This window comes from Cyrtonyx montezumae, unplaced genomic scaffold (assembly GCF_038088225.1).
Source record: "Cyrtonyx montezumae isolate F1298 unplaced genomic scaffold, pur_monq_1.0 scaffold_17, whole genome shotgun sequence".
In the NCBI taxonomy this organism is placed as follows: Eukaryota; Metazoa; Chordata; class Aves; order Galliformes; family Odontophoridae; genus Cyrtonyx; species Cyrtonyx montezumae.
Window position 1 is genome coordinate 15,310,023 of NW_027071903.1, and position 27,303 is coordinate 15,337,325.

Consider the following 27,303-nt stretch of genomic DNA (forward strand, 5'->3'; position numbering starts at 1 on the left):
CCCGGTCCGAGATCCAGAGGGAGCTCGGCAGCACAGAGGTCCGCATCGCCGCGGGGTGGGAGGCGGCAGTCCTGAGCCCGCTCCCCGCCCGCAGCCCCGGGCACCGCTTCCCAGCATCAGCTGGAGCAAAGCACCCTCCCTTTGGACACGCCTGGATACGCAGAACGGATCGGGGGAAGCAGCAGAGGCGCTGCAGGGCCGTGGGGGTAAGGGTGCAGCCCGGCGCCGGCACACACCCCCTCCTTGAAGTTGGAAGGGCACAAAGCATGGGGTGAGAACGGCCCCGCGCTGCACACAGCCCCCAGCCCAGAGCAGCTGCGGCAGAGGAGCCCCAGAGCCAGACTAGTTAAAAAACAGGCTTTTATTCTTCATGTGCTACTCGGTCACAGCTTGGAGACACCGCTCTTGCCAAAGTTATTATGAAACAAATCAAGTCCCAGACTCAGGCCTCGCTCTTCCCCCACCCCCAAGAGACGACATTGTACAAAACTCTTATTTACAGAGAAAACAGTCAAAAACGGTGGATCCAAAAATCCCTCGCGGTGCAGAGACGCTCCCCCAGCCCCAGCTCCCCCAGGGCCGTGGAAGACCCCTCCCAAAGAAGCCAGCAGCTCTCCCTCAGGCCACAGCTGTTCCCTTTAGCAAAAGGATGGGAAAAAGCCATCTGATCCTACAAAAGCTCAGCCCCACCCGCCGGGGCTCGGGACACTGCTGCCTCCCTCCGCCTTCGGGGTGAAGGACACTGAGGAGCTGATCCGGGGCTGGGGGTCAGAGCACATCCTTCCTTGGGCAGCTCCCAAGAGAGATTATCTCTGGCTGGAGCCCAGGACAGCACGAGCCTCCACGTAAAGCAGGGAGCTGTGTTGGGGGACCTAAGATCTGACACCGTTACGGAATCGCATGACTTCGAAACATCAACCAAGAGGAGCAAATCAGTATTTAGAAAAAAGGGAAAAAACCACGCATTCCTCCTTCCAACTGTGCTTGGAAGAGTGTCCGTAGGAGCCCAGCAAGCAGCTCTGCTCCTGCCAGCTGCTGCTCAGAAAGCGTAGCGCGTGCGGATGTCTTCCAGCTTCTTGGACACCTCGGGCGGGGTCCGGTCCAGCTCTTCGGCCACATTCTTCTGCTTGTTGGGCTCCATGGAGTTGAACTGCTCGCACAGGTCCCCATCGATCACGTTCTGGAGGAGAGAGGAGGGGAGCATTGAATGGACACCACACAGAGGCACTGAACCCTGCCTAACCGGGGAAAAATGGCAACAAACAGTTTGTTCCCGGGGGATTTTAATCCTGTCCTGGAAACAAGAGCGTGCCCGGTGACCTCATCTGCTGAATAGCAGCAGTTAGCATCAAACTAATTACTGACCAGCCTGATTAACGAAGGAGAAACCCAGAAAGCCTTGGCTGAGCTGGAGAATCACACCAGGGAAGATGGATGCGACAGGTCAGCGAGCCTCAGTGAGCAGGGGCTGCACAAGGCAAGCAGAATCGAGCATCTTCAGCACGTCAGAGGTCCCAGGGCACGCACAGCCTGCAGCCCACCAAGCACAAGCACGCCCTCTGCGCTGCGATGGAGAGTAGCTTTTCCTACTGCCAGTCACTATCAGCAGGCTTTCCCACTGAACTGTGAGTGTGACTTGCTTGTGCGAGGCCCCTGAGGTTCCAGGTCCCGCAGCAAACCTCGTGTGAGCAGCTGGTCCCAACCACTCGGACCCACCTTCACTGGGAAGTAGTAGGAGCGGAAACTGAGGTGGTCTCGTCCGCAGAGAGGAGGATGTTCAGATCGTAAGTGCATTTCCACGTGCTGGAAGAAGTCGTGATCCTGAGGAGGTAAAGAAGAGGTTAGGGAATGGCTCACTATGTGCTTATGGCAGCAGCAAGGCCCATCAGCCAGCACCAGGCACTGCCCCTAACAACAGGCAAGACCGGTGGCTGCTGTCCCTGATTCCACACTATATGCACCTGCAGCAATAACCAGAGCAACTGTGCCACTGTGGCCAGGATCAGCCCCTGGGAACTGGGGCACACAGCAGCCAGGCAGCACAGAGGCACAGCTCTTGGTGTGCACCGATCCAGGCCAAGCAAACAGAGAGAGAACACTTTCTTTGTGATGAACAGGGCTGGTGGGCTACATGCTCCCACACAAAGCAGGCTTGGTGATCTTACTGATCATACCAAGTCCCTCCAGAGCGACTTCTTCAAAACACGAGCAGATTTACAGCCACAGTGCTACAGGAAAAGCTCATCAACTCCCGCATTGCTTTTGGGAAGAGTTAAAAGCTCCTTCTCTTCCTCCTCACACCTGAGCCTGCTGCAGGCTTTCCTGCAGCCCTGGCTTCCACAGACTGCAGAGCCCTGAAGTTATCCTCAAGGGATGCAGCAAATTAACACGCTGGCTGAGGATGGGAGCACCGAAAAGCAGCAACTCTGTAGTGTTATGATGGGGCCTGCTCACCTCATGGGAAGTGAAAGGAACTAAGATTCCTATCCCCCCTGATAAGGTGGTATAGACGAGAGATTCGGAGCCTCCTGGGATCAGCGTCGTCTTCTGTAATGAAAGCACAGTCTCTCCCACGTGGTAATTCATAATCACTTCAGCCTGAAAATCAACCACAGAAGCAAGTGTTTTCTTCAAGCTCATTTAAAAGCATCAGGAGGTTTGACAGAGGAAGAGCAGAATGAGCTCTGCCACCTGCTAGTTCTGAGACCGCTTCCTAAAGAGGAAGCGCCTTCCACCTGCGAGCAGATGGCAGAGCTCAGCACCCTCCTGAGCTGGACAAACAGATGCACATAATGAGAGAGAGCAGGAACAGAAAATGAGCATGCTGCTTCAATCAAATCTCACTGAGCAGGCATCGCTCGTGGCTCCCGGTGACAACGGATCACCCACAGCACAGTGAGACGTGCAGAAGTGCCAGATCATCCCATGGACAGCACTGCAGAGGCTTTCTCAGGAATAGAAATCTTGTTTTCCAGCAATAACCACGTGCATCTCATGGAAGTTTACCTTCTGTGATGCTCCATTAAGAAGCCCCCTGTCCCAGAGAGCTTTGTTGCCAGTGGGATCCTCATCTACCTCGTCATTGGTGTTGGGAGGCAACCTCACCTGCATTCCAAGAGGGGAAAAGAGTCAAAAAGCTGCAGGGCAGTTGTACTTCATCACCTCTGAAGAATCCTTTTGGTCTTTTTGCTCCAGTGGGCTCTACGAGAATCATTTCATACTTACTGTATCACAGATTTGCCTCTCCAGCAAGGGCTCTGGTGTTAAAATAACTGTGTTGTCAAGGCTGATGGCTCAAAAATGTGGACAAGAGCTCATGACCAGCCTCTGCCTGGAGCTGGCAGATCAGACAGGCATGGTCACACTGCACTGCTCTGAAGGTGCATGCCACTAACGGAACAGCAGAAGGGAACTGAGAAAACCAAGGAGGACTGATATGCACGTGCTGGCCAAATCCTGCAGGCATAACGTCTGCCACTGGCTGAACTCTGCACTCTGAAGCACCCGAGCACGCTTCAGAAAGAGATGAAAGTTCTGGCAGAATGAGCATCCATTCTTTCCTCTGCTGAAAGCCAGCCAAGTGGGGAAGTGTCAGCGCTGACAAAGCCAGCTTTCACAAGGAAGTGTCAGAGAAAGCTGAATGCCAGTGCTGACGGGAAGCAGGGGCAAGTGAGAGCGATAACCCGACCAGAGTTCCCGTGGGCCCCTTCACAGCCCTGAGTTTTGTTTCAAGGCTTACTCACAGCAAGTCTGGGGGCAACTCTAATGCAAGTTATTGAATGCTTCAATGCGATGTTTTCTAACTTGTTTACTTCAGCTACATTGATAAACTGCAGCCATCCACTATGACCACAGCTAGCCACCCAGTAACAAACAAGTGAATGGTACAGGGCGTTGTCTCGAGCTACGCACAGATTCTCATTCTTTTAAGACAAATCATGGGTGTTTTAAGGAAAAATACATCGCGTCCAGAATGTCCCAACTTGCTTCAAGGCACACTCACCACGCAGATGTTGCCAAATTTGTCTGCTCCAGCCACAGTGTCATAGTCCAGGAGAGTTGCTGTGGTGACCCAGCGGGGATAGGTGTCATCAGCAAAGATGATGAGCTGGTTCTCATTCCTTTTGTAACGCACCCAGATGAAACTCTCCTGAACATCTGAAACAATCACTCTGTGCCCAATGGTTTGAATGCCACAGATGTAATTGGCAATGTGCTTTTGAGAGAGAGAGAGAGAGGGCAAAACTCAAGTATTTCCAACAGGGAAGTGTAATCCAGTGAGGTGCCACTACCCACCCTAACTCCACCCTCCACCTGAAACAATATTTGCTTCTGGGAACTACCTGGCTCCCTGTTTCCCATCATTCCCTCCAACATCACCCGTCATTTATGGTATACCAAAGCCCCAGGTTAAACACACCGACAATAAAGGGCCCTTGTGAGATGACATCCACTGCACAACATTCACAGTTAAGTCACACCAACATCCAGAGCACAAGTGCTACTGGCAAACCAGATGTCAGCAGCACTGACTGCTTCAGTGTGAAAACAAAGAAACACAAGTGACAAAACCACCCCCCTGCAAGTCCCCAGTCTGCCTGCAAGCTTGTGGGAGTTCTGCTGTGCAGTAATGAGCAACTGGCACAGGATCTGCATGAGATGGAGGAGCAGGCAATTAGGAGTTAGAAAACCATGCTCTGATACTTCTTAAAGTACCAGTGCTGCTGATCAAGAAAGAATGTCATTTTGGGGCCTCTAAGTTTGAGAAAGATTTTTCTTTTAAGAGAAAAAAAAACATTTTCAGGACTCCCAGCAATCTTAAGAGGTGCTCATTTACGTCATCCAGCTTCTGTCCCCAGCCTGCTGACCACTTCACTGAAGAAAACATTTCCAGAAGTTGTTATTGTATAGCTGAATGAGACCTCCCACATCTGCAGCAGATGGCCACGGCATCGCCCCCTCAGGCTTTTTTAACTCCCACACATGTCCACTTAAGGCCTTCACTGAGCTAGTGCAGAAAGAAAAATGCAACACTACCGACTGCTGAAGGCTGAGAGGAGAACAGCAGTCCAGCCAGAGCTGCCAACAGTGCTGTGTGTGTACACAGGCAGCACACAGGTGCAGCACTGAGGCCAAAGAGCACACACCTGGGCCGCAGCAGCAGCTAAACCCCTGCTTCACTCATGCTGTGAGGCACCACTCGCTCCAAGCTAGCCACCATGGTGAAGAACAGAGGCCACTACCTTATTCTCACACTTCCGAAGCAGCTTCTTCTTGCCCAGGTCATATACACGCAGCAGCTTTCCAACTCCAATTAGGACTCTGCCTTGGAACGGGGCGATGGCTGCAGGAACCTCCTCCACAGGGGTCTAGAGAGAGTTGGAAGACTGTGAGACGCTGTTAACAGAGCTAATCTCACACCAACCTTCACAACAGATTCAAGCTAATGGCTCGGCTGAAGCTCACTGGACTGTGCTAAGGCTGTCCATGGCTAATCACAAGCCTTTTCTCCAGGTGGGGCAAAAAGGTCAGTCCTCTGTAGGCCTTTCAACACCAGCACAAACTACACGTGGTGCTAACGGAGCTCCGAGAAGTACAGACAGTGTGCTTCAGGCAGCACACCTCAATGGAAGGGTTAGACAGCTGCAAGAACCCCATGTGGGGCAGGCAGCAAAGGAAAACAAAGACCCTGTTGTCTCTGTTCTTCATTTTGCTTCATTCCCAGAAGAAAGATTTTATACTTTGCCTAAATCCATAGATGCCTTTCAAAATAGAAGCATGAGTCTAGCTCATCATCTGCCACAGACACTCTGAAGCTGTCACTGAATCAATTTCAGTGCACCCCACAGTTCCGGTAACTCAGGGCTGAAAAGTCTCCTACCAGTACTTCATTATCAGTCCAAAAGGATCAGCCACAGCAAAGAAAGTGAATGGGCAGAGCTTGGGAGTGTTCCCAGATTGGCTGCACTGGTTAAGAGAAGTTACTCCATTCCATCAGCTCTGTCACCTCCAACGCGGGTGCTGAATGGCAGCAGGAAGGGCGCTGAGCCAGGACAGAACCCACTCACTGCACTCACTGCTGGAAGTGAAGGAAACCACAACATTCCTTTCCATGTGCTCATCTGCTCATCCCTCGGCCATGCTGGAAGCACATGGGAAGGAGAACTGAATTTTGTTTGAACGCAGTTCTGCTGAAACCTTTGATAAAGCTCCAGGGACCTCTAAACCAAGTTGGTCACAGGCAACCAATGCTTCCTACAACCAAACCAGTGTCAGAGGAAAGATGACAGTTTCATGTGGCCAGCACAGGACTGGGCCTCAGCACCAGGGCTCAAGCCATTCAAGTATGAACTGGCTTTGCAAACAAGTGTTCAGAGCAGTTCTCCTGAATTGTATTCCAAAGCAGAAACAGAGCTGTTTCTTTCCCCTCCTTAACGGAGTCATTAAAACACTACTCCTTTCCCATTTACTGATCACCCAGACAAGATACAGCGAAAAAAAAGAACTGTAACTCCTGGGAAATCTGCTCAATTCTCAGCACTCTGAAAGACGTCCCAGATTATTTTGGGAAAGGCAGCTTATTTTCTTCCAGGCTGTTTCCTGTGTTTAACACTTGCACGACCATCTTGCTGAGAACTCGGTACTGTGATGTTACCGTAGCATTCAAGGTAAACCAACAGCCATTTCAAAAGGCCTTTTCTCCCCCTCTCACCTTGTGCAGAAACTCCAGCTTCTCACCACCATTCACCAGCTTGTAGGTGTAGACAAAGCCGCCAGCAACAGAGCGTGGGTTCAGAATCAAGTCTTTGGCAACTCCCACCAGCACATACCAATCCTCACCGGTGTTGGAGAAGCGACACACAGCCACGCTGGGGATGAGAAGGCACACCAGGAGATCAGTGTGATCGTGACACAAACCAGTACAGCACACAGACAATTCCCTGGCAGTGCAGCTTGCACCTCCCCAGACACAAGGTTTAGAAGCCCAGCCTTCTCCCAGCACTGAAATGACTTTCAGAAGTCATTTTTCCTCCCTGCAGTAATGTTTAAAGCAGGTACTTTCCCTTCATTCTTCCACGCTCCACAAGGAAGATGTGCTCCAGTTGTCACATATGCCTAAATCGTTACTTCTCTGTTTTGCTAAGCAGTGTCCAACCAGCCAGTGTGGAAAGCCCCAATTCAAAGCTGTTTAAGATTGTTCCCATTGGAACTATCCATATAACTTTCCCCATCTCCCACTGTTATTTCCTGCCTGGTGTCCAGCTCTGCCACGTTGGGAATCCTGGACAAAACAGGAAAGAATCAACCTTTTGGGCTGTTTGGGCTGTCACTCCACTTGCTGAGGCCCTTGTTATTCTTTACGGTTATTGTGCTCCTCTAACATTTCCTTTCTATTAAGTCTATTCTTGGTTTATCCAGATGAGAAGGGGAAGTGAGAAAGGGCAACACATTCTCATGTTCCCACCTCTTATCTCTCGCTTATGTACCACTGTTGTTCTCTAAGCACAAATGTTTGGAGAGGTACACCAACTCTTAAGAGTCACATACAGGCAGAGCAGGACAGGATGGGAAGGAAAGGCAAGACAAACAGAATCGTTTGGCAATCACTTCTGGGATTTAACCTGGGCTCTGCTGCATTTGGATTTCATTAACAGCTGAGGAAAACAAAAAGATTAAGAAAAAACGAACCACACACCTCAGATTCATCAACAGAAGAGTTTTCTTGCTGTGCCTGGCACTGCTTACCTGAAGGCAGCTTCGTTCTGCTCTAGCTGGACCAGATCTAATGTATTTCCCTGGATGGGGTTCATCACCCTGATAACAGAGGCCCACTGTCCATTCCCTGCCTTTGGAGCACCGAAGATGGATTCAGGGAGGTTCTCGTTGAGAAAGGCTGCAGCCATCTCCGCAGCCAGCTCCCTCTCATCTTCACCTGCAGCCTCCACCATTTCCTATGGCACATTATAAAGGACAGGGGGGAAAAAAGCAGCTCAGAGGATTTCCTTTCCAGACACGTCAATGCTCTGCTCTATGCCCAGGTATTCCAGAGTTGGGTAAGGTAAGGCCTGGGAAGATGTAAAAACCACAGGGCTTCCATCTGCTCTGTGCTCATTCCTGCAGTAAATCTCTGCAGCTCAGAGCACAGCACTGTCAGCTCTTCTCTGCCCAAGAGGCAGCTGTCTGGAACGCTATTCCTCCAGAAGCAAGGACAGCATTGAGCAAACTGAAGATAATAACCCACAGAAATCCAAACATCCTCCAACAGTCAAAGAAAACCCAGAGAGTGGCATTATGCAAGCAGGACCAATCCCCAGTAGGCAAGATTTTAAAGCCGGCCATAACACCCAAAGAAAAGAACATCAGAAGTACTGCATTCTTCTGAAATTCATGTGTCAAGGCACACTTTCACCCATTTCAGTCCCTGCAATATAAATTACCTCTGGAGAACAGATCTGTGCACCTATCCCCCAATTACCTCAGCCATTTGTTGCTTTCTCTGTGCCTTGGTGGCCTCAGTGTAAGCATTGTGATCCGTCTCAATGATAATCAGGTTGTTGCTCTCAGGGTGAATGACAAATTTTCGAGGCGTGTACTGCAATGGGAAGGCAACCTGGTTGAAGACTGCCCCCAGCTTCTCCAGTGCCAAAATCCTGGGGGAACAAAGATGCAACAAACATTCAGCACAGTCCAGAAGCAAGGATCCAAAAGAAAAAGACCAGAGATGAGCTTTACGTCTGGCTAGCACTGAAAGCAGCAGCACTGCCTTTCTCAGGCCAGGCAGCCACAAGCAAATAGCTCCAAGGAGAAGGGCAGAACTGGCAGCTTAAATGAGAGTCTGTGCAGCTGTGCCCTGCAGTGGGGGCTCTCGACTCCAGGACTCTCAGTGTCCCACAGTGCACTCCAAATGTCTGTTCCTTTTGGACATGCTTCTGTGATGCTGAAGCAAATATATCCCAAAAGAAACAAAGAGCAGATGAAAGAGGGAAAGTGTACGTTAGGCAAACACGTCACCTGAACCTAAATGTGACAACGACTTTGCTTGATCAAGCACTCCTCAGAGACACTTCAGTTACAAAAGTATGAAAAATGCCAGTGCCTGACTGGCTGGTCTTTCTTCTGAGCTCGCCAGCTGAAATGCCAGTTCTGCTGGCATTTCGTGACTAAAACCCACAAGACTCTCCAGGAAGAATGACTCCTTAGAAGCAAAGAATGGTGAAATATTTCAGCAAGGACAGATATGAAAAAAGCGCCTGTTCAAATGCATAAAGCAAAGCTCCTGCATTTATGCTCCCTCATTATTTTCATTTATCCTTTTTTATATCTCTTTAAGGCGGAATTAAAAAAACACAACAAATAAATCCCTGTCGTGCCTCTGATTTCTTAGATCACATGCCCTATCTCCTGCAAAGCAGACATTTGTACTGCAATCTTTCCTAACACGTAACGTGATTACAATGTTTGACAACTTTCCTCCCTACAGATAAGAAAACTTAAAGGTTACAGGGACTACACTTGTTATTTTTAAAAATCAGAGAAGTGCACCACACTATTTCCTTCTGACAGCCATTAACAGTGACAAAAAAAAACCCACCCCCCTCAATTCTCAGTTAAATCACTTCACCTCTTTCTCACTGAATGTCTCACCCTCTCCCCTGCCTGGAGGTGCTGGTGCTCTCCCATCACTTCTTACCTCAGTGTGTTTGTGGAGATGGCAACGATACCCTCGGGGCACTGCTCAGATGCAAAACCAGATGCAAACTCCAGTGTCTCATATGACAGGGGAGTCAAGTGGAAACGGGACTGATAGGAGTAACTGAGCCAGGAACGGCTTGACATGGCCAGCACCTGGGAAAGACACAACACAGCAAGGTTAGCACAGCTGGGGGCGGGGGCAAGTTCACTCTGTGCAATGTGAATGGATGCACATCAATTCACAAACAGTGCAGCAACCAGATTCCTCCCCTGCTACAAAATGAGGCTGGACCCTATCCAGCTCAGAGCACACCTTCAGAAATGCTGCTTGCTTTCAAGGGAAAATTTCAGCTGGAAATTGTGCACAAAGACGAACTTTAAACCAGACAATGGACATGAACTTAGGTACAGTACAACCTATTCTACCTATAAAAGCCAAGACCATTCTATTTTAAAAGCATCATATAATGGGAACGGGTTTCACAAAATAAATATTTACTGCTGCAGAGTTCAAGAAAAAATTACATCTATAAAATATATCAGTAGCCTATTTTCAACCAATTAAGGGAAACAAAGCAGATGGACTTCCAATGCTTCAGGTTCACACAACTGTCTAACTTAACTTCAATGCAACTTTATTTTCTGCTGGCAAAAGTTGGAGTGATACTGAAACACTCTCAGGCTACTCCAAGCCACAAGCAACGTTTTTTTCTCCCCGTGCTGTCAGACAGGGGACTAAGGCTGATCTCAATGCAGAAAAGCACTCAGTTGTTCTACAGGCATATATTCTCCTAGTGCTGCTAAGTATCTTAACTCCAGCTTAGAGCTGGCAGCAACAAGTCAGAGATTCATTCAACTTACCAAACACTAAAGCAGAGCTCAGATTGCCAGCTCCAGCCCCCTGTGCTGTCAACATTTCTCAACCCTGAAGGTGTTATCCAAAGATGAGTCAAGCAGGGGGTGGCTGATCTCCCCAGTGTCACATCAGAACAGCTAATAAATGGCACTTCCGATGAAACATGTTCTCCCCTCTATGCCAAATCCTACAAATATTTTCCTTGAACCATGCACGATAACTTTCTTGACCCTGGCTAGAAAGGAGATGGCCACGAAGTGCATCAAGTGGTCAAGAAGCTCCTGCAGTGTGCTAACTGTAGCAGCCAAGGTGATTTCCTTCAGCGTCTCTGTGCTGAAGAATCTGTGCAGAGCTTTTCAGATAACCTGAAAGTAGTCTCCAGGTCAGATGACTCCTAATTCAGAGAAAGCAGGGCAGCACTACACATCGCTTCCTCAGAAGTATGGGGAATGCCAACACAAGAGTGAGGCTGTTTGTGAAAGAGCAAGCTGTGAGGCAGGCGGCTCCATCATTAAGTCATTGTGCTTCCCACCCTTACCCAGAACTGAACCTTCCCCGCCCTGCCGGCCAATACAGAAAAGTGGGATGGGATGCTGCACCTGGGGGCTGGATCCATACCCCTGCAAGACCTGGCCTCACTCACCGCTTCTTGGCCTTGCATCCGGACTCGGAAGAGCTTCACAGGCCGTGAGCCCAGGTACCTGGTCCTGGTATCGGAAAGATCACCCGTAACCGGATCCAGCACAGTTCGCAGCAGCACGCCGTTCTTGACATCAGTAAATCAGAAAGTTAGATGATGATTACAGTTAAGAAATAACCAAATACAGCCTCTATGCTACTCGAAACAGAAGAGACAATTTCTAAAGAATGAGGCTTTTGTTTACCTAGCTTCTGAAACAATTCCCTCCTACAATTACTCTATCTAAACTGGCTCTTAATATTACAAACCATAGCTCCTGCACACTCCCAAGGGGCAGAAAGGAATTAGTTTTAAAAATGTAAAACAAAAAAGAGAGACTGGGAAGTTTGGTACATCACAAAAGCCACGAAATTACTTCAGGACTGACTCCATTTCCTAATCCCTCTTGCTACAAAAAACCAACCATGCTGCTTAAGTGTGTGTTCTGACATGAAACTGGAGACTGTTCTGATTATTTTTACCACATGTTGAATTGTCCAAACAAAATTTTTGGTTAAGGATCACAGAGTCTGTACTGCATGCAACAAAAACCATGCAGCAACAGATTTATTAGAGCAGAGCCTGCGGTTGAGGGCAGTCACTCCTTTGATTCTCTGCCCTACAGGCAGAAGAACTGGCCGACAACATTTCACCCAGCAGTTTTCATATCTTGTCCTTCTGGAAGAGGAAAATACTAACTTTTCCTACATGATGTCTGAGAGAATATGCTGTCTTTTGACTAGTCTTCAGTCCAGGAACGTATGGGGAAACTTGCAGTTCTGCTAAGTCACACAGTGAATTCCCCAAGTTACAGTTGTTAAGCGTGTTGTAACAAGGAGGAAACAATTAGGCTTTGTGCTGCTGCACTGCATCATACCTGATGACACGGCTACCTGAGCAATCTGTCCTTCAAACAAAAGCTCACCAAGGCACGCCTGTCAGAACTAAGCAGACACCTCTCACCTGCAGTCCAATGTTCAGGTAGAGAAAGCCAATGGAGCCTCTCTCCCCCAGCTCATCCTGTTTCTCGGTGCCACCCATCTCCACAATACACAGCGACTCGGGCTGTGCAGGAAGGGCCTGCATACTCAGAGGCTGCAAGCAGTCCTGTGGGAGACAGAAGTATTTGTTACAGAAAGAAGGGTAAAAAAAAAATCACAAAAGACGCTGGCTCTAAGAATTTTGGCAAGGAAGGAATGGTAAGAACTCTGGGAAGACAAGCTGGATCCTTTCATGTCATCCCGGAATAGTTTGCTCAGGTTTCTCCATGCTAAAAAATTGCTAAGTCTGCATTACTTCAGTCATCCTTTCAACACTGATCTGCCGCAGGCTGAGAAGTGATAATGCTGTTTTCCTGCTAACTTGCTTGCAGAATGGGTTTACTTTTACTAAAGGTGGAAACAGTGAGATAAGGGGAAAAAAAAAGCAGAAAATGCTTTTATATCTTATCATCTAAACTCCCAGACATGAGTAAGACTAGATAAAACTAGGGAATCTGTTTCTGGTTAGGATCAAGGGCCACAGTTGCTCTTAGCTCTGCACAGGAGAAAAGCCATACAAGCTATTCCTTCCCGGTCACCCACTTGAACACAGAAAGAGCACGCGCAGCCCAGCTCTGGAGCACTCTTAACATTCTGAGCCAGAGGAAGAGGCAGAGACAAAACCAGAATGGCTACTCACCGAAGGGTCGAGGGAAATGATCCTGACAGTGTTATCCACCAGCCCAACAGCAAGGAACCGGGAGCGCTGCTCCCCAGGTGGAACATTGGCCAAACTCATGCAAACTACATCGGCCGACATCTCCTTTCTTTCAGTGTACTCATTCAGCTGTCCTGACTGAGACAGAAGAACACAAGAGGCTCATTAACTAGGTAACAGAGCAGACCAGCATCAAAATGTCTCTCCAAACATTTTTTGTGAATTTGTAAGATAGTGTTTTGCATTTTATTTATAGCCTTGCTCCAGCTACAGTTCAAATAACCAGAAGAGTAGCAGGAAAGTTTATGACTTCCGACCTCACAATTATGAACTTCAGTCTAATTAGCCATTAAGTCATCTAACCCTGACACAGTCCAGATCTGACTGACTCACTCTAAAAAAGATAACTCACTGCAAAATCCTTTTCTGCAGGTTTGACTGAGGATCAGCATCTGCCAGGCCCCATAATCTGTACTGCTCCTCTGACCTCTTTCACAACAGTAACGCACGTACCGGGTCCATCTCAAAATAAACCAGCTCTCCTCCAGTCAGTGCTATCACTACTTGTCTCTGGTTCACAGCACATTTTACAATGGTTTTCTTCCCTGGTGTCTTCCATTCGTTTACCCTCTTATCTGCTCGGATGTGCCGGATGCCATCTGGGTACACCTGAAGGAAAAAAAGCTCACATTCATTCCTGTATTTATCAGCCCTTCCCAACTTGCACTTCAGTTTTGATTCTGGCACAAAAGCCAAAAGCAAGCATCACTCTTGGCAGCACTGACCTATTAGCAGTGCAACAGAGTGAACGAGGACAAAGTCACTCGCCAGCTGGAAGCGTTTTGTCTTTGAACTACAGAACTACTGAGTGCACACTGAGGGAGCTTAGCACATTCTCAGCTGGTCCAGTGTAGCTAACATGACAAAAAAGGGCAAGGTCAAGTGTCATTCTCTACCGATCCACACCTTGTGACGTGACATGTGATGTACTACCATAGAAAGCACAGCTGTGCAGCCAGTGGACATGCCAGAAGCAGCTTTCCATTACCTGTACCAAGGCATCATCCCCCAGAAGAGAGCAGGACAAGGTGGGTGTAGTCCCCAGGAACCCAGAGTCAGTCACTTCTTCTACAGTCTCTCCGATAGACAGCACCAGTGTGGCATTTACGAAGGACACAATGATATAGGCATCAAACTCATCTGGTCAAGGGAGACAGAGGGAAAAAAAAGGCTGTTGATTAAATAAATGCAAGGTCTCCCACCAAAATTAACAGTCTGATGAATGTCTAGCAGCTGCTCTTCAGCAGAATTCCTGTGATAATTACATCTGCTGGCAATATTGTGCAAGTTCGTCCTAGGACACCCTGTGCAAAAGTCATCTACTGCTCGACTCCAAACAACGCAGGACTGAGCCAGGGGAATCAAATGATGATCTAGATACAGAGTCAATTCATGATGATCTGGAATCTGGCAAGCAACCTTCTGCCTACTCTTTTTTTTTTTTCTTTCAAGGAGAGCACAGGGTCTAAAGCCTTTAAGACACTTGCCCCACCTCACACAAGGAAATGAATCCAAATTTAACAGCCAGTGAAGTCAAATGAAGCACTCGACTCCAGTAAACCAAAACAGATGGATTCTATTTGCAGAAACTGCACCACGGATGCTATGAACAGGAGTATGCAAGACCACATCTCTTTTTTCTATCCACATAGTAAAAGGCTGAATACAACTGCAGCAGAGGAACTCAGGGCTAGCCTGCTCTACCCTCACCCAGAAGTTAAACTAGCTTTCATTCACACAGCATCCATATGGATTCCCAGGATGAGAAGCAATTACATCTTTAGGACAGAGCAAGTGCTGATCTTCACTTCTTCTGGAGTAAGCGACAGCATCGGTGTTGGCTTTGCTAAACAGAGACAGCTTGGGACAGTCCAGTAGCTTGGATGTGGAAGGGCTCTGCTAACAAATAGCAGCTCATATGGAAGTAAGGAAAGTCTGTGGGAAACGGGCAGCAGGACAGGGTAAAGAAAATGCTCTGGTCCACTACTGTCACTTTTATTCTGCCAAAAGTGAGAGGCATTAGAGAGAGAGAGAGGAGAGCCTCATTAAAACAAAACGAAAGTAACAGGAACAATGAAGTCTGCTGGGAAATGGTGCCAGGAGCCTCAATGGGGAAATAAAGTCGTCTCAGAGCAGCTACTTTACTTCTGATGCAGTTGCCGTGCAAGTGCTATTTCTTCTTCCCATTTTAACCCAAAGTTCAGCTTATGTACCACAGCACAAGAGAATAAGCAGAGGTGAGGCTAAGACAGTTGCCCAGGTTCTTCAGCAGTGCATCACCATGATCAGAACACACAGGGGAGACGAAGAGAAGTGGTTAACTAACCTCCAAGTACATAAAGAAAATGACAAGCTCTCACTGGGATGAATACAGGCTGCCAGCAAATAACACGTATCACCTTAAAATAAGTTCAATCAGGTTAACCAAAACAAGTGCTTCTGGAATAGACTGTTTTCTTACCCACCCTGCTTAAAGGAAGGTGTTGCCAAATCTGCTGTATCATATTTACAACAAAGTTCTTACATACAGCTGAAAATATGCAAGCAAAAAAACCATCATCTGCCGCTCCAACATCTGGTATACAGGCCACAGCTCTGATCAAACTGAGGAGCTTTGTGCAGCTAAAGTAATTCCAGTACTGCCCTGTGGCATGAACTCCATTACTACCCTATTAAGCAGTCACGACCCAAAAAATACAACATGCTCCCAAAGCACACCAACAGGAGCAGGTCTGTGTCAGGAAATTGCGAAAGAAGACCTGAACCTGTACACAGAAACTGATTAGTAAGGCCAACTGTTTAAACACTTGGCTTAACAGAAGAATTCCTCTAACATTAACAGCAGATGGTAAGAGTTCAGGAAGATGCACACAGTTACACAGTTTATTCTCCACATTAAATAAGAGCTTCTCCTAAATCTTGCATGCATTTTTCAACACCAGAAGTCTACAAGAATTCCTTGACTGCTTTAACTAGCAGTTCACTGACCTTTAATTCATAAATATCTCGCGGACAGGATGTGCTAAAAATTCCATTTCAAAGACCATCATCACTTCCCAAACTCCTTGAGAGCTGCTCCTTTCTCCCTGGAGGCTGTCATTCCCATGATAAACCACCATGTCTCAGCTGGAGGCTTAACCATGTGATTTGGAGCAGGACAAAGAACTCCCATTTGAAAGCAAAACAGATTCCCTTAGTCCTACTCCAAAAGAAACTCCCTCTTACCTCTTAAGACTTCTAGCCTTTTCTTTTCACTGGCTTGGTTACACGAGAGCGTGTCTTTAATTCTGTGTCAGTAATAGTGACAAGTGCATTTTTGCTCGAAGTCCAGTAGTGTTGCTTAATGCCTCTCTGCTGGAGCTCTTGAAATAAAGGGTTTGATTTACCAGAATGAAGTCAGTGAATAAGACGCATTCATCCAGATACAAGCAATGCAATTTTGCTTTAGAAAACTGCCTAGTTGAAATTAAGAAGACCAAATCCCTGGGGCACGCTGAGTATTCTCAGTCAGAAAAAGAACTATCTATTTTAATATGAAAAGATATCTACTTAGCTCCCTGCAATCCCAAGTATAATATCAGGCTGCCCAGAGTTCTGAACAGATAAGACATTACTTTGTGTGCAGACACAGACTTCAGAGATGTTCATTACTGTTCTAATTGCTCCAGTTAGCTCCTTTCAGCTAGCAACAGAGGCGTTTTAAATGACTCTGAACAACCACAGCTGGACTCATTCTCCTGTGCCTTCATTACAAGTTTTCTGCAGCCTCACGCACACGTCAGGATCAGTTATATAAACATCACATTTCAGTCCATGAACATTATACTACCATCCTTTTTGCTACTTGTCATGAATTCAGTTTGAGTCAGTCCATGAAAATTCCATTATGAGAAGCTAGTCCACACCCGAGATGCAGGCTTTTCATGCTCTGCAGCACTCGAATTCGCACGGATGCCAATACAGCCACCATGAGTCAAGACAGGTTCAGTGGACAAATAGATGAGCAGTGACAAAGTTCAGGATACTCTCACTTCAAAGATACTGATGGGATGACAGCACATTTCCCTAGGCTTTTGTTTACTACTGCATGGGGACTCTGCAGCTGTGACTCACTGCACATCGCTTCTTGCACGAGAAGCAGCCTGCAGTGGCTACAGACTGCTAGGACTCAGCTCACATCCATCTCCACTGCTGAGCACACAGCCCTCTAGCTCGCAGTCCTCCATATCCAACTGCAAAAAAGGGGTGGGTCCAAACGTCATGCACCCCTCTGTCTGATGGGCAGCCACAAGCCACAACCAGAGTCACGGCAGCAACCATGCCAGCAATACCTACAGGTGTTTCAGGCACACTTGTGAGAGGGGAAAAAAACCCAATTACGTGTCTGGGAACTGACCCCCAGTCCAGAATGGGAGTTGAAAGCACCCGTGAAACGTGAACCTCTGATTTCAGCAAAGACTGAGCATTCTGGAGTGATAAAGTCAATTATTTCGTTCCTTAGAGATTCTGAGATGGAAGTTGCTTTCTACTCCTCACCTACTGAAGTACAAACACAACCATCTCCAACTGCAGGAGAGCTTGCAGAGTTTGTTTTCTGAAAAGCTTAGCATAGAAGTAGCCCCGTGATTTTGGGATTCTCTGTGGTTAACCTGTGGGACAGCTCAGTAACCCCTAGCAGTATGTACACACCTGTGGTGATCAGCACCTCCACCACCAGCCACCTGTGGAAGAAAAAAAGAGGCTTGGTATTGGTAGTGTGTATCACCACGTACCAGCCAGGGTTAGTATTTGCTTTGAAGGCTGCAAACTTGTATGTGTCTCACAGAGGCCTCACAGCACAAGCACACTGTGGCACTGAGAGCCAGGCAACTCGATGCTGTGAACTGAACCCACAAAAAAATAGCACCTGTGCAGTTCCAGGGTTAGACAGCTGTCTGAAGGGGTCCTGCAGTCGTTCTAATTACAAAACACTGGCTGTGAATTCAAGAGTTGTAACCTGGTGATTGGCTTTACGGATCTTTATGTACTACAGGTCACAACAGGAACAAATTTCAGTCCTGGTATCACTGAGATCCTCGTGCTGAAACTCTTAAGATTTCGGTGGGAGGAAAAAAGAGGGGGTAGTGAGGTTAGCAACGGTCCTCCATCTCCTGAAAGTCAAAGTCATCCTCTGGAACCCCAAACAGAAAAGGTTTTAAAAATTCCTAAAATGATATCAGAAGCCTCGATCTTTTAAAGGAAGGGAATGTTACCAACTTCTTTACCAGCGCCGGAGCATGAATTTGCCTCTAACAAACTGGAATGCCTCTTCTAAAGGAAAACACATGGTTTGAATAGGAACTGTGGAAACGTTTTCCTTCTGTTTCTTATTATTTCTACACGTGGTACACGTGAGAGCTTCCTGCTTAGTGCTCCTTCAATGCTGCTCAGGCAGAACGTCAGTGCAGAAATCAAAGACAGGTCTCAAATGGCAAGGTAAACCCCACAGCAACGTTTGCAGTTTCCACAGGGTTACAAGCTGGAAGACACACTACTCTAAGACTGCTTAAAAATAAGAAACCATGTCAACAGAGAAGGCTGAGATCTCCAGTGCAACAATCTGGCCTTGCTACACCCTGTGCATAAAACTACAGTCTTTGCAAAAGTCTGAGTCTTTGCAAAGATGTGCACTGCCTTAGAAATAACTGTGAAGATTTATCAGTATCTAGGATAGTTTCATTTCAGGCTTTTTAGGTATTTCTGAGGACTTGTACTCCCTTGTCCTGCCTTTCTGCTGGAGGTGAGAACATTTCCTCTCGTCTTTCACAAGGCAAACTCGCTATCTGAGATCAGGAAGGAAAAAAACCAAAAACCAAAACAAAACAAAAAAACCCACAACCCAGTACATTTTGCCAATTTCAATTACTGAACTTCCTGGAATGAGCACCACCCTATACCCTGCCGGGTTTTCCGTGTCCCAGTCCAAACAGACTTTTTTCTTTACAGATATGCATGGAGGGAAATAATCAAACAGATATTGCTGCTGATTTATCTTTTCTTTTTTCCCCCCATAATTTTTATCCCACTCTCTCACAAAGAGCTGATTATTGCAGTTGTCAACACATATGAAGAATGGCAAATATACTCCAATAAAAAGCATAATCACTGCCTACGAATGTCAGAGCAAAACCTTACGGGAGCCAGGAAACGAGAAGTTCAGCAGCTTCAGGCAGTAAATGCACAGCTGATGCAGCACACTGAGATGGATGCAGCTGTGAGCAGTTGCTTTGTCAAAAGGAAGCATGACAATTCTAGGGGACCAGAGGGTGGCTTCAAAAACAAACAGGCACTTAAGGAAAACACTGCATACCTTCAATGTGTCTCCTCACAGTCCATACTGCGTTGGGGTTACCAGGCAGCTCTGAGACAGCCATTTCAGATACCTAAGAGAAAACAGGAATCAGGTTCTTTGGACAACAAGTTTAGGCTTGCTGCAGTCCCACAGATCAGCAGTTTTTAAGCTTTCCCACAACTGGACAGGAAAGCTAACTAATTCCCCATTCTGACGCCCTCCCTCTGTTGCCAGATGTGCAAAGGGTAGAATATATTCAGCAGCGACACCACAACATTAGAGCTCCAGAGGAGCAAGTCATCCAACCCCCAGCAAAGAGATCAGCAGCAGCTGGCAAAGACCCTGGGAGAGTTCCAATTCAATACACTCAAGTATTAGAGACAAAATGCAGGTGGTTAAGAGTCAATAAAACAAAAAGCCTTTGAGACTATAAAAGTAAACACCACAGTCCTTCTATTTCCAAGGCACAAACATAGAAAGTTACTTTCCCTCCAGACTACAGCGAAAGAAGAATCCCTTCATTATTGCCTGGACTGCCTTCCACATTCCTTGCCCCTCAAGCTGTTTTTCTAACGTGCTGAAAGGTTTACCTCAAGTCCATGTCTTAGAACCCTCAGAGATGACCGTGGTCCCCGGCCACAGGCCACATACAGCTGTGGTGTGTCCTCATTGGCCAGATCTGCTATCTGCATGGAAGAAGGTACAATAAAACCAAGCCACGGGAAGAGAACAGATGAGGTTAAGCAGCTGGCTGACAATTCAGCAGACCAGCTCTTCTATTAGCACTTAGTATAATGTAATATTTCTGGAAACTCAGGATATCTGAATGCATCTTTGCTGACTCTGCTTACACACAAATACTCTGCAGGTAAGCATGGAAAAACAGCCGTGCATCTATAATCAATTCCTCTAAGTGAGAGGAGCCTATTAATGGAAAGGAGCTTGCTGACAGCAACCTACCTGACAACACAGAATCGGAGACAAACTGTCCAATTCATCCACCAGCACCAAGTTTTTAAGAGGTCGTGGCTGAAAAAAGAACGTATCTCCTTCCTCAAGAGGCATAGCAGAAGAGAACTCTGGCTCCTCATCATCATCACCCAGGTGAGCTATCTGGTACAGATAACTTGAGACAGAAAGCGAGAGAAACAGCATGTTCAGTGCAGAGTGCATGCAGCTTTCTCTAATACAGCTTAGCCAAATTTTCAGCAGGATGGAGTGAAATCCTTGCCTGTACTATATAGTTATTAAAATTTAGCCCTAAGGATTGTTTTCTTCCTGAGAAGAAAGTGTTATCAGAGAATCAGATGCTCATTAAATAAAATAAGCAATTAAAATCAAGGTCTCATTTGTAGCAATCATTGGCAAGGTATGGCAGAGTTTCAATATCTCCTGCTTACCCCTGAACCTTTGAGACACTCTAGTGTTAGAGCCAGAGCAGTGACTGACAGCTGAGGCCACTAGCAAGGCCAAGGACTAAAGCCACAACTCCAGTTATGTATTTTACTGGTATATTCTCACCTCTTAACCCCACTCCCCATTCCAGTTTATGACCCTCAATAACACAACAATCAAGCTGCGGAAAAAAAGAAACCCAGAAAGATAGGCCAATTTACTTCTCGTTTTTAACAAAGCTCCAATTAATGTTTTCCCCCAAAAGCTTGCTTTATACAGTGGAATTCAGATTCACTCTGGTCAACTGGTTGCAACTCCCCCAGGTGGCTGACTCTGCAGATGCAGGCAGGAGTATAATCCCCATTCCTGTGAACATACAGCTGTAAAGCCACGTTCAAAGGCACGCAAAAACTTCTTTGGAATCTTTAGAGTATCCCACACCCCTGAATAGGAAAGGGAAGAAGTATTTCTATTTAGAAGTTACTCCTATTAAGAAAAGGACTGAAAAGCTACTGATAAAAGCCCTACCAGCTATCGAGTCCGCTGTTACACTCGGAGAGACTGTGTAGAACACAATTTCAATGAAAACTGCTCAAATTAACCATCAGGACACGACTGATCCGACATAAAACGGAATGCCCCATTCTTCCTATTGCAAAAACACACTGTCTTTTGTTCATGGTACTACAGTATTTAATCTGAGATCAGCAAGAAGAAAATTCCCCTCTTCAGTCATAACCAAAATCAATTGTTCTGCTCAAGCCACGTGAACAAAGAAATAATCTACCCATTAAAATTGAGATGTTGTCTTTTTATTCTCAGTGAAGTCAAAGGTCAGAGTGCAGTCACCAACAGAAACAGTCTGTTAAAGGGGAAAACCAAACTACTGGTGTGCAACTGTTTACTTACTGGTTTCCAAATTCAGATGCCACAAAGAGAAATCCTGTCTTCAGCACACACATGGCAGCAGCTACAGGAACCGTGTCAAAGTACTTCAGTCGAATCTCAGTTACCTGAAAGCAGATGAAGACACTGAGTGTACTAGCAAGGTACGTGTGTGACTTAACAAAGCCACCTGATTCAGTGCAGCAGAAATCTTTTTCATTGCCTAACACTAGGGTAAGCAGGAGCAAGATGCTTCAATTTAAGTTTTGTACTTCAACTCATAGATCAGCTGTGCCAAGCTACTTCCCTGAACTTGCAACAAGACTAACTACAGCACATAAACAAGAACTGCACACCTTGCACTGCCCCTTTGAGGAAACAGCAGTTAGAGTTGTGAGCATAACAGTGTAACAGAGAACGCAGAACACACGCCATCACACAGCTAGCCCCAAAATACTAAGTATTCATCACTTCAGAAAACTAGTTAAAACTATGGACTAAGAACTCTTCCAAATGAGTGTTCTTTGTTCTTCTTCAAATGTAGCTTACCATGTCTTCGTCAGTTTCCAGAGTGATTTTGAAGATGTCTCCCTGCTCCGTCTGGGCCAGGAAGAAGAACATGGACTTGGTCTTGTGTGTAGCAGAGCAGACAAAAATCATACCTCTCTCTGGGTCATCCAAGTCATTCTATCAAGAAAGCAAGCACAGATGATTGGTGGAAAAGCCATTGGTGGTTTCCATTTCACAGGTGCCAGAGAACTGACAGCACATCCCCTATGTTAAATGTGGCACACCTCTCCTCCCAAAAGGGAAGACATTTCTAAGACACTGTGCCTAATCCTTCCCAGTCCTATCTTTCTTGCCCTTCTCCCAGACAATCCTCAGACATCAAAACTGAACACAGCAGTAAGGGCTGTAGCGCACAACCACGTATTTTTCAGCACCTGAGCTTCTGCAGGTGTTCAAAGCTCTGCCACAGAACATAATGATCTGCAGTAGTGAAGGAGGATGTAGTCTTGGATGCAAAAGAGCAGCTGTCAAATTCACCCACGTACACAATGGCAATCAAAACTCAGCACCTCAAGATGTCCAACCTTACACTGACAGCACTGCCACGAGTGCCTGATCAGAGTTTTTGAGTATCTTCAGCATCAATTTCAGAGAAGAGACATGAAACAAACTCATCCCATCAGGCCACACCTATTGTCATCTTCCCTCACAGATAACACATGCAGCCATCAAGGCAGACGACACACTCTTAATCCTGCTCTCACCACTGTGAATCCTCCCTGATACCAACAAATTCACTTAGCAATAACAAAGAAAATCCTATAAAAAGGTAAAGGAGGAATCCCAGAATTCTCACCCGTCTCCTGGGAATTGGGCATCTGATATCTGGCTGGTCACCAAAGTTTTTGTAAGTAATATAGTTTTCTGAACAGATCAGCACCCCACTAGGTCCATCAGAACCACCAGGAACTGAAACACAAGGAAACATTACTGGGAGAAGAATCCTTACCACAGCTCTGAACTATTGCATATAAAGGATTTATTTTGGTTCTTTAAAACAGCATAGTTCTTATGTTAGTTCATAGCTTTCTATGTTTGCCTAGCAAAACAGGGCAGATTGAACTGAGGGAGCAGGCAAAAGAAAAACAAAGGATACAACTCCGAGTAAAATGTTTGTTTTATCCTTCAGGTCACATTCTCATCTAGAAAGCCACAACGTGCCCAAAATCCTACATCAGCAATTTGTCAGTGACTGGCATGTTTGCTTGCTGTCATAATATCAGATGTTTTTCGGACACACCTTTCATTTAAGAACGTTTATTAAAATGGTTCTGTTGAGAGCCCAGCACAGCAGAACACACTGCTGAAGGGCAGCAGCAAACAGATCCAATCAAGTATTTGTTTTCTGACAGCTGCCAGCAGACAATGTGACAACGGGGTAAGCATATGCAGCTTTCAGCTTCTTTCTACTTGGAGAGTTATCTGCAGTTCAGCACTTCCTCAAGCTGAAAGTGTTAGCTTTGCATCAAATCCTGGTATATGGGCCTACGGTGCCTACATTTGTTTACTGTCTTTTTGCATGCTGCTCAATTCCCATTCAAGGGTGTAGAACAGCACTTATGCATTATCTCAAATTACATTCCTCTGCATCTGTCAACAGTGAATTTTGCTTAATATTTAGCTTCTCAACAATGAAAATCCAAAGTAAATGTAAGAGATATGCACAGCAGTTTTCAAACTTCAGCCGTATCTGCATTTTTTTGTGTATTTCCACATGTTAACAGTTAGTCATGACCTGGCTCATCAATTAATTCATACTACTGGCTCAGACTACCAACCAAACAACTCCTAGTGTAGTGATGCAGTTCCCTTTGGAAAAGGAACCAAACAGATCCACAGGAATGTGACTCAACAGCGGGCAGTACCTGTTATAAGGAAGTTGCCATGCTCTTCCAAAGGCTCACTGTATTTCCTAACAACGTGGTTCAAACCCAAGTCCAGTTCATAAAATGTCAAGGTCTGTTGAGTGTTGGCTGCTGCTTCTCCTGTTGGATCATTGTCTGCTTCCTAAAATGCAAAACACAAACACTTCATTCAAGCCACCAATGGTATATGTGTATTTTGTGAAAGATCTGAAACAGCACAAGTGAGAAGGAGCAAATTAAAACATTCAGAGATCATTTTTTCTCTGAAGTCTACAGCAGCAGTAGGAGCTTTACATCTCCATGGATGTCTACACAGAGCAAGGTGCTCATCAGCTCACGTCTGTTACCACCCAGTAACCACGTCAGCCATCAAACACACAGCCTGAGCAGACTTGCTACAATACACAACAGTAAAAGCTCCAGTGGTTTTCCTTAGAACCTCCAGCCAGTAATCCTGTCTCCACCCCCTCTGCAACAAAAAAGACTTCAGGGCACATGTAAACTACAACACCAAGGCTTGCCCTCAAGTACAGTTTCAACCTCTAGAACAACAGGCCAGTCACTTTTCTCTAAACGTTTAATCACAGTGCTGGCAGGTACACCATCCAAAGGAAACAACTTGGTCAGAATTCAGGCAGTATTTTGGCAGCAAAAGGTTTGCTCCTGAGTGCTACTGACTGACAGCACAAAGATGCCTTTCAAGAAATGAGGAGCAAAATCAATGTTTCAGAAAAGAGCTTTAAACAACATTAAAATGAAGCCCAAAGACTTGGCTGAAGATGTCCAAAAAAGGTTTAGAGGAAGAAACACACGCGTGTGCAGTTCAACAGCAAAAAGAAAAGTCACCAAGACAGAAGAGACTTCCCAATTCTGACTGAAAGTAAGAAAAGAATGCAAGTAAGCTTGAGACAAACAAAAGTTATCTCTGACAGCAAATGCAGACAATGTTCCCTGCCTCCACAGACAGGGGAAGTAGGATAGAAGACAGCAAAAAGCCAGCGAAGTCTTCTCACCTCATAATCCATTTCCAGACAAGCAAACATTGGGTTTTCAAATCCCACATCGACTCCCACCACGTGGTAGACCAAGGTATTGGCCTTGTGGGCTTCCAGTGGGGAGGAGATGGTGAGCCGAGCTGCAGCATCTCTGTTTAAGATATACACCAGCTTCTGCTTCTCAATAGCACCTGCAAGAAAAGGGCAGCAACACCTGGTGATGAGATCTATCATACCTGCATCCCAACATAAAGCCTCGTGACAGAATGTTGGCATTATTTTGCTGCTGAAATCTGCTACTGGTACTTATCTCTGTGCCATCAATTACCTTCAAATATCTCATTTTTATCATTTCAAACTACAAGCAACAAATCCAGCTCTAAAGCCTTACTCTGACTCCTCAGGCTAGGTCTAAATAGCCCAATTTTCAGTCCATAAGAGCTACAGGCAGATTCACTCATATTCCACCGCACAAAACACAATGGACTACATGGAAACAAGAACAAGATAAAAAAAGTCAGCTTCAGCAAACTAAGAAGGTTCATGCAGTAGTGCTTACTCTCACTCAACAAATTCATCATCCCATTGGCTGTAAAAGCACAATTGTTAGCAATGCTGGTCAGCCAACCAAGTAACTAACACGCCTCGTGGTAAATCTTAACTACCAAAGTGTTCTTTTTAGCCTGATCAGAAATTCATCTGGTTGTCTCCACAATACAGCTCAGAGAAGAGACATGAATTCACAACATCATTTCAGGCTGGAGGAGCTGACCACACCATAGCAGGGATACCTGCAGTCCCAGCTTTTCTCCCAGACATCACACGTTGGGGTTCTGCCCGCTCACCACAAAGCTGGCTGGCTTCTTTCCAGACTGCTCTGGCCCAAAGTTAGAATTTAATCTGTGCAATTCCATCAGCGTCAAGGAACTATTCCAAGTGTCTACGTTCTCCTCGACATGTCTCACAGCCTAACAAGCTGCCTGAGAAGAAATACCTCAATCATACCTGGTAGAAACTTGCTCCAAAGCTATACACTTCAAGACAGGAATAAAAACTATTGAAAAAAACCCAAGCTTCTAGATTGACTTACTGATCATGACAGCACGGCCCTTCGGGTCTACGGCCAAGTACTGGCCTGGAACAATCCGGCGACATCCGCTCTTGCCGAAGGTTTCCTGATGAATCTTCTCAAACACATTTTTTGAGGGCTGGTACTCCAGGATAACAATGCGCCCCGAGTCACTTCCCACGACAATGTAGTCTTTGGTCCCTCCTGTCAGCCTGAATGCCATGAGGGAGCGGATGACCCCGAATACTTCCACCGTCAGCAAGGTGTGAACCTTCCCTGTGTTGGGGTCCGGGCGGAGTAGCTCCAAGATCTTGCCCCGGGAAACAACAATTTCTTGTTGCTTGGTTCCTAAGGAACCCAAAGCACAAAAGAGAATGAGCAACAACACAGCAGAAGAAGCACTGTGAGAAAGATTACAGAACTTCGGGACAACTAAACACCCAAGAGATTTTTTATTATTATTGTTAAAGAACTCAAAGCAACTCAATCACCAAGTGAGGTACCACTACCCCCTGTGTGTGAGCTTCATTTAACAGACTGTGAAAAGTAACAAAATAATAAATTAAGTCTGTACATAATCAAGCCAAACTTTTCCCTTTCCACAGGTTCCAATAACTCAAGTTGCACCCTCAGGACCAAATGATAAAACACCCACAGAAATAAACGACTTAACTATATTGATGCACATTAGCCTCAGTAACCAAACAGGGCAGAAACTCCTTTTTTTCTCTACCATCTGAAAGAGGCTAAGCCAAAAAACGTTGCAGGATAGAATAAGTTACCTGAGAAGTTGCCATGGATGGCATAGCTGATGCCTGTGGCACGCTGTAACGTGAGGTTGTACAGGAACATGCTGACAATGGATTCACTTCACTTTTCTTGGCTCCACTGAATCTGCAACAGGTAGAGCAACACACATAGCTTGTAAAGGCAAAATCATTCACGTGGTGCAGAAACAGAATTGATGTTCTCACACTTGTCTGCAGGTCTAATTTCATTCATTCTCAGTGGATTCGGAACTTACAAACACTGCTGATCAGATCAATAACAAGGGGGGGACTGTTTTAAATTACAGGAGAGGAAATGTAGATTAGGTATCGGGTGGTTTTTTACTGAGAGGGTAGCAAGGCCCTGGCACAACTGCCCACATTAGTTGTGGATATCCCATTCCTGGAGGTGCTCAAGGCCAGGCTGAACAGGCAGTCCA

At 46.1% G+C, this 27,303-nt stretch overlaps 1 protein-coding gene and 1 non-coding gene across 2 annotated transcripts; both read right to left on the minus strand.

Moving 5' to 3' along the window:
* Window positions 1-710: 710 nt before the first annotated feature.
* Window positions 711-26,995, minus strand: SF3B3 (splicing factor 3b subunit 3). Its single transcript, XM_065733453.1, has 25 exons — window positions 26,879-26,995; window positions 26,118-26,444; window positions 25,046-25,218; window positions 24,033-24,174; window positions 22,964-23,076; window positions 22,147-22,284; window positions 21,622-21,725; window positions 20,278-20,443; window positions 19,908-20,003; window positions 19,336-19,408; window positions 13,975-14,126; window positions 13,440-13,595; window positions 12,909-13,064; window positions 12,192-12,335; window positions 11,193-11,315; window positions 9,692-9,846; window positions 8,477-8,651; window positions 7,747-7,952; window positions 6,713-6,869; window positions 5,244-5,369; window positions 4,004-4,216; window positions 3,007-3,105; window positions 2,455-2,598; window positions 1,717-1,821; window positions 711-1,180 (listed from the first exon to the last, which is right to left on the minus strand). Exons 1-25 carry the CDS (start codon window positions 26,946-26,948, stop codon window positions 1,040-1,042), a joined length of 3,654 nt encoding a protein of 1,217 aa, XP_065589525.1. The 5' UTR covers window positions 26,949-26,995; the 3' UTR covers window positions 711-1,039.
* Window positions 25,707-25,788, minus strand: LOC136047313 (small nucleolar RNA SNORD111). Its single transcript, XR_010622082.1, has one exon. It is a non-coding gene; the product is annotated as a small nucleolar RNA SNORD111 (small nucleolar RNA).
* Window positions 26,996-27,303: the final 308 nt, after the last annotated feature.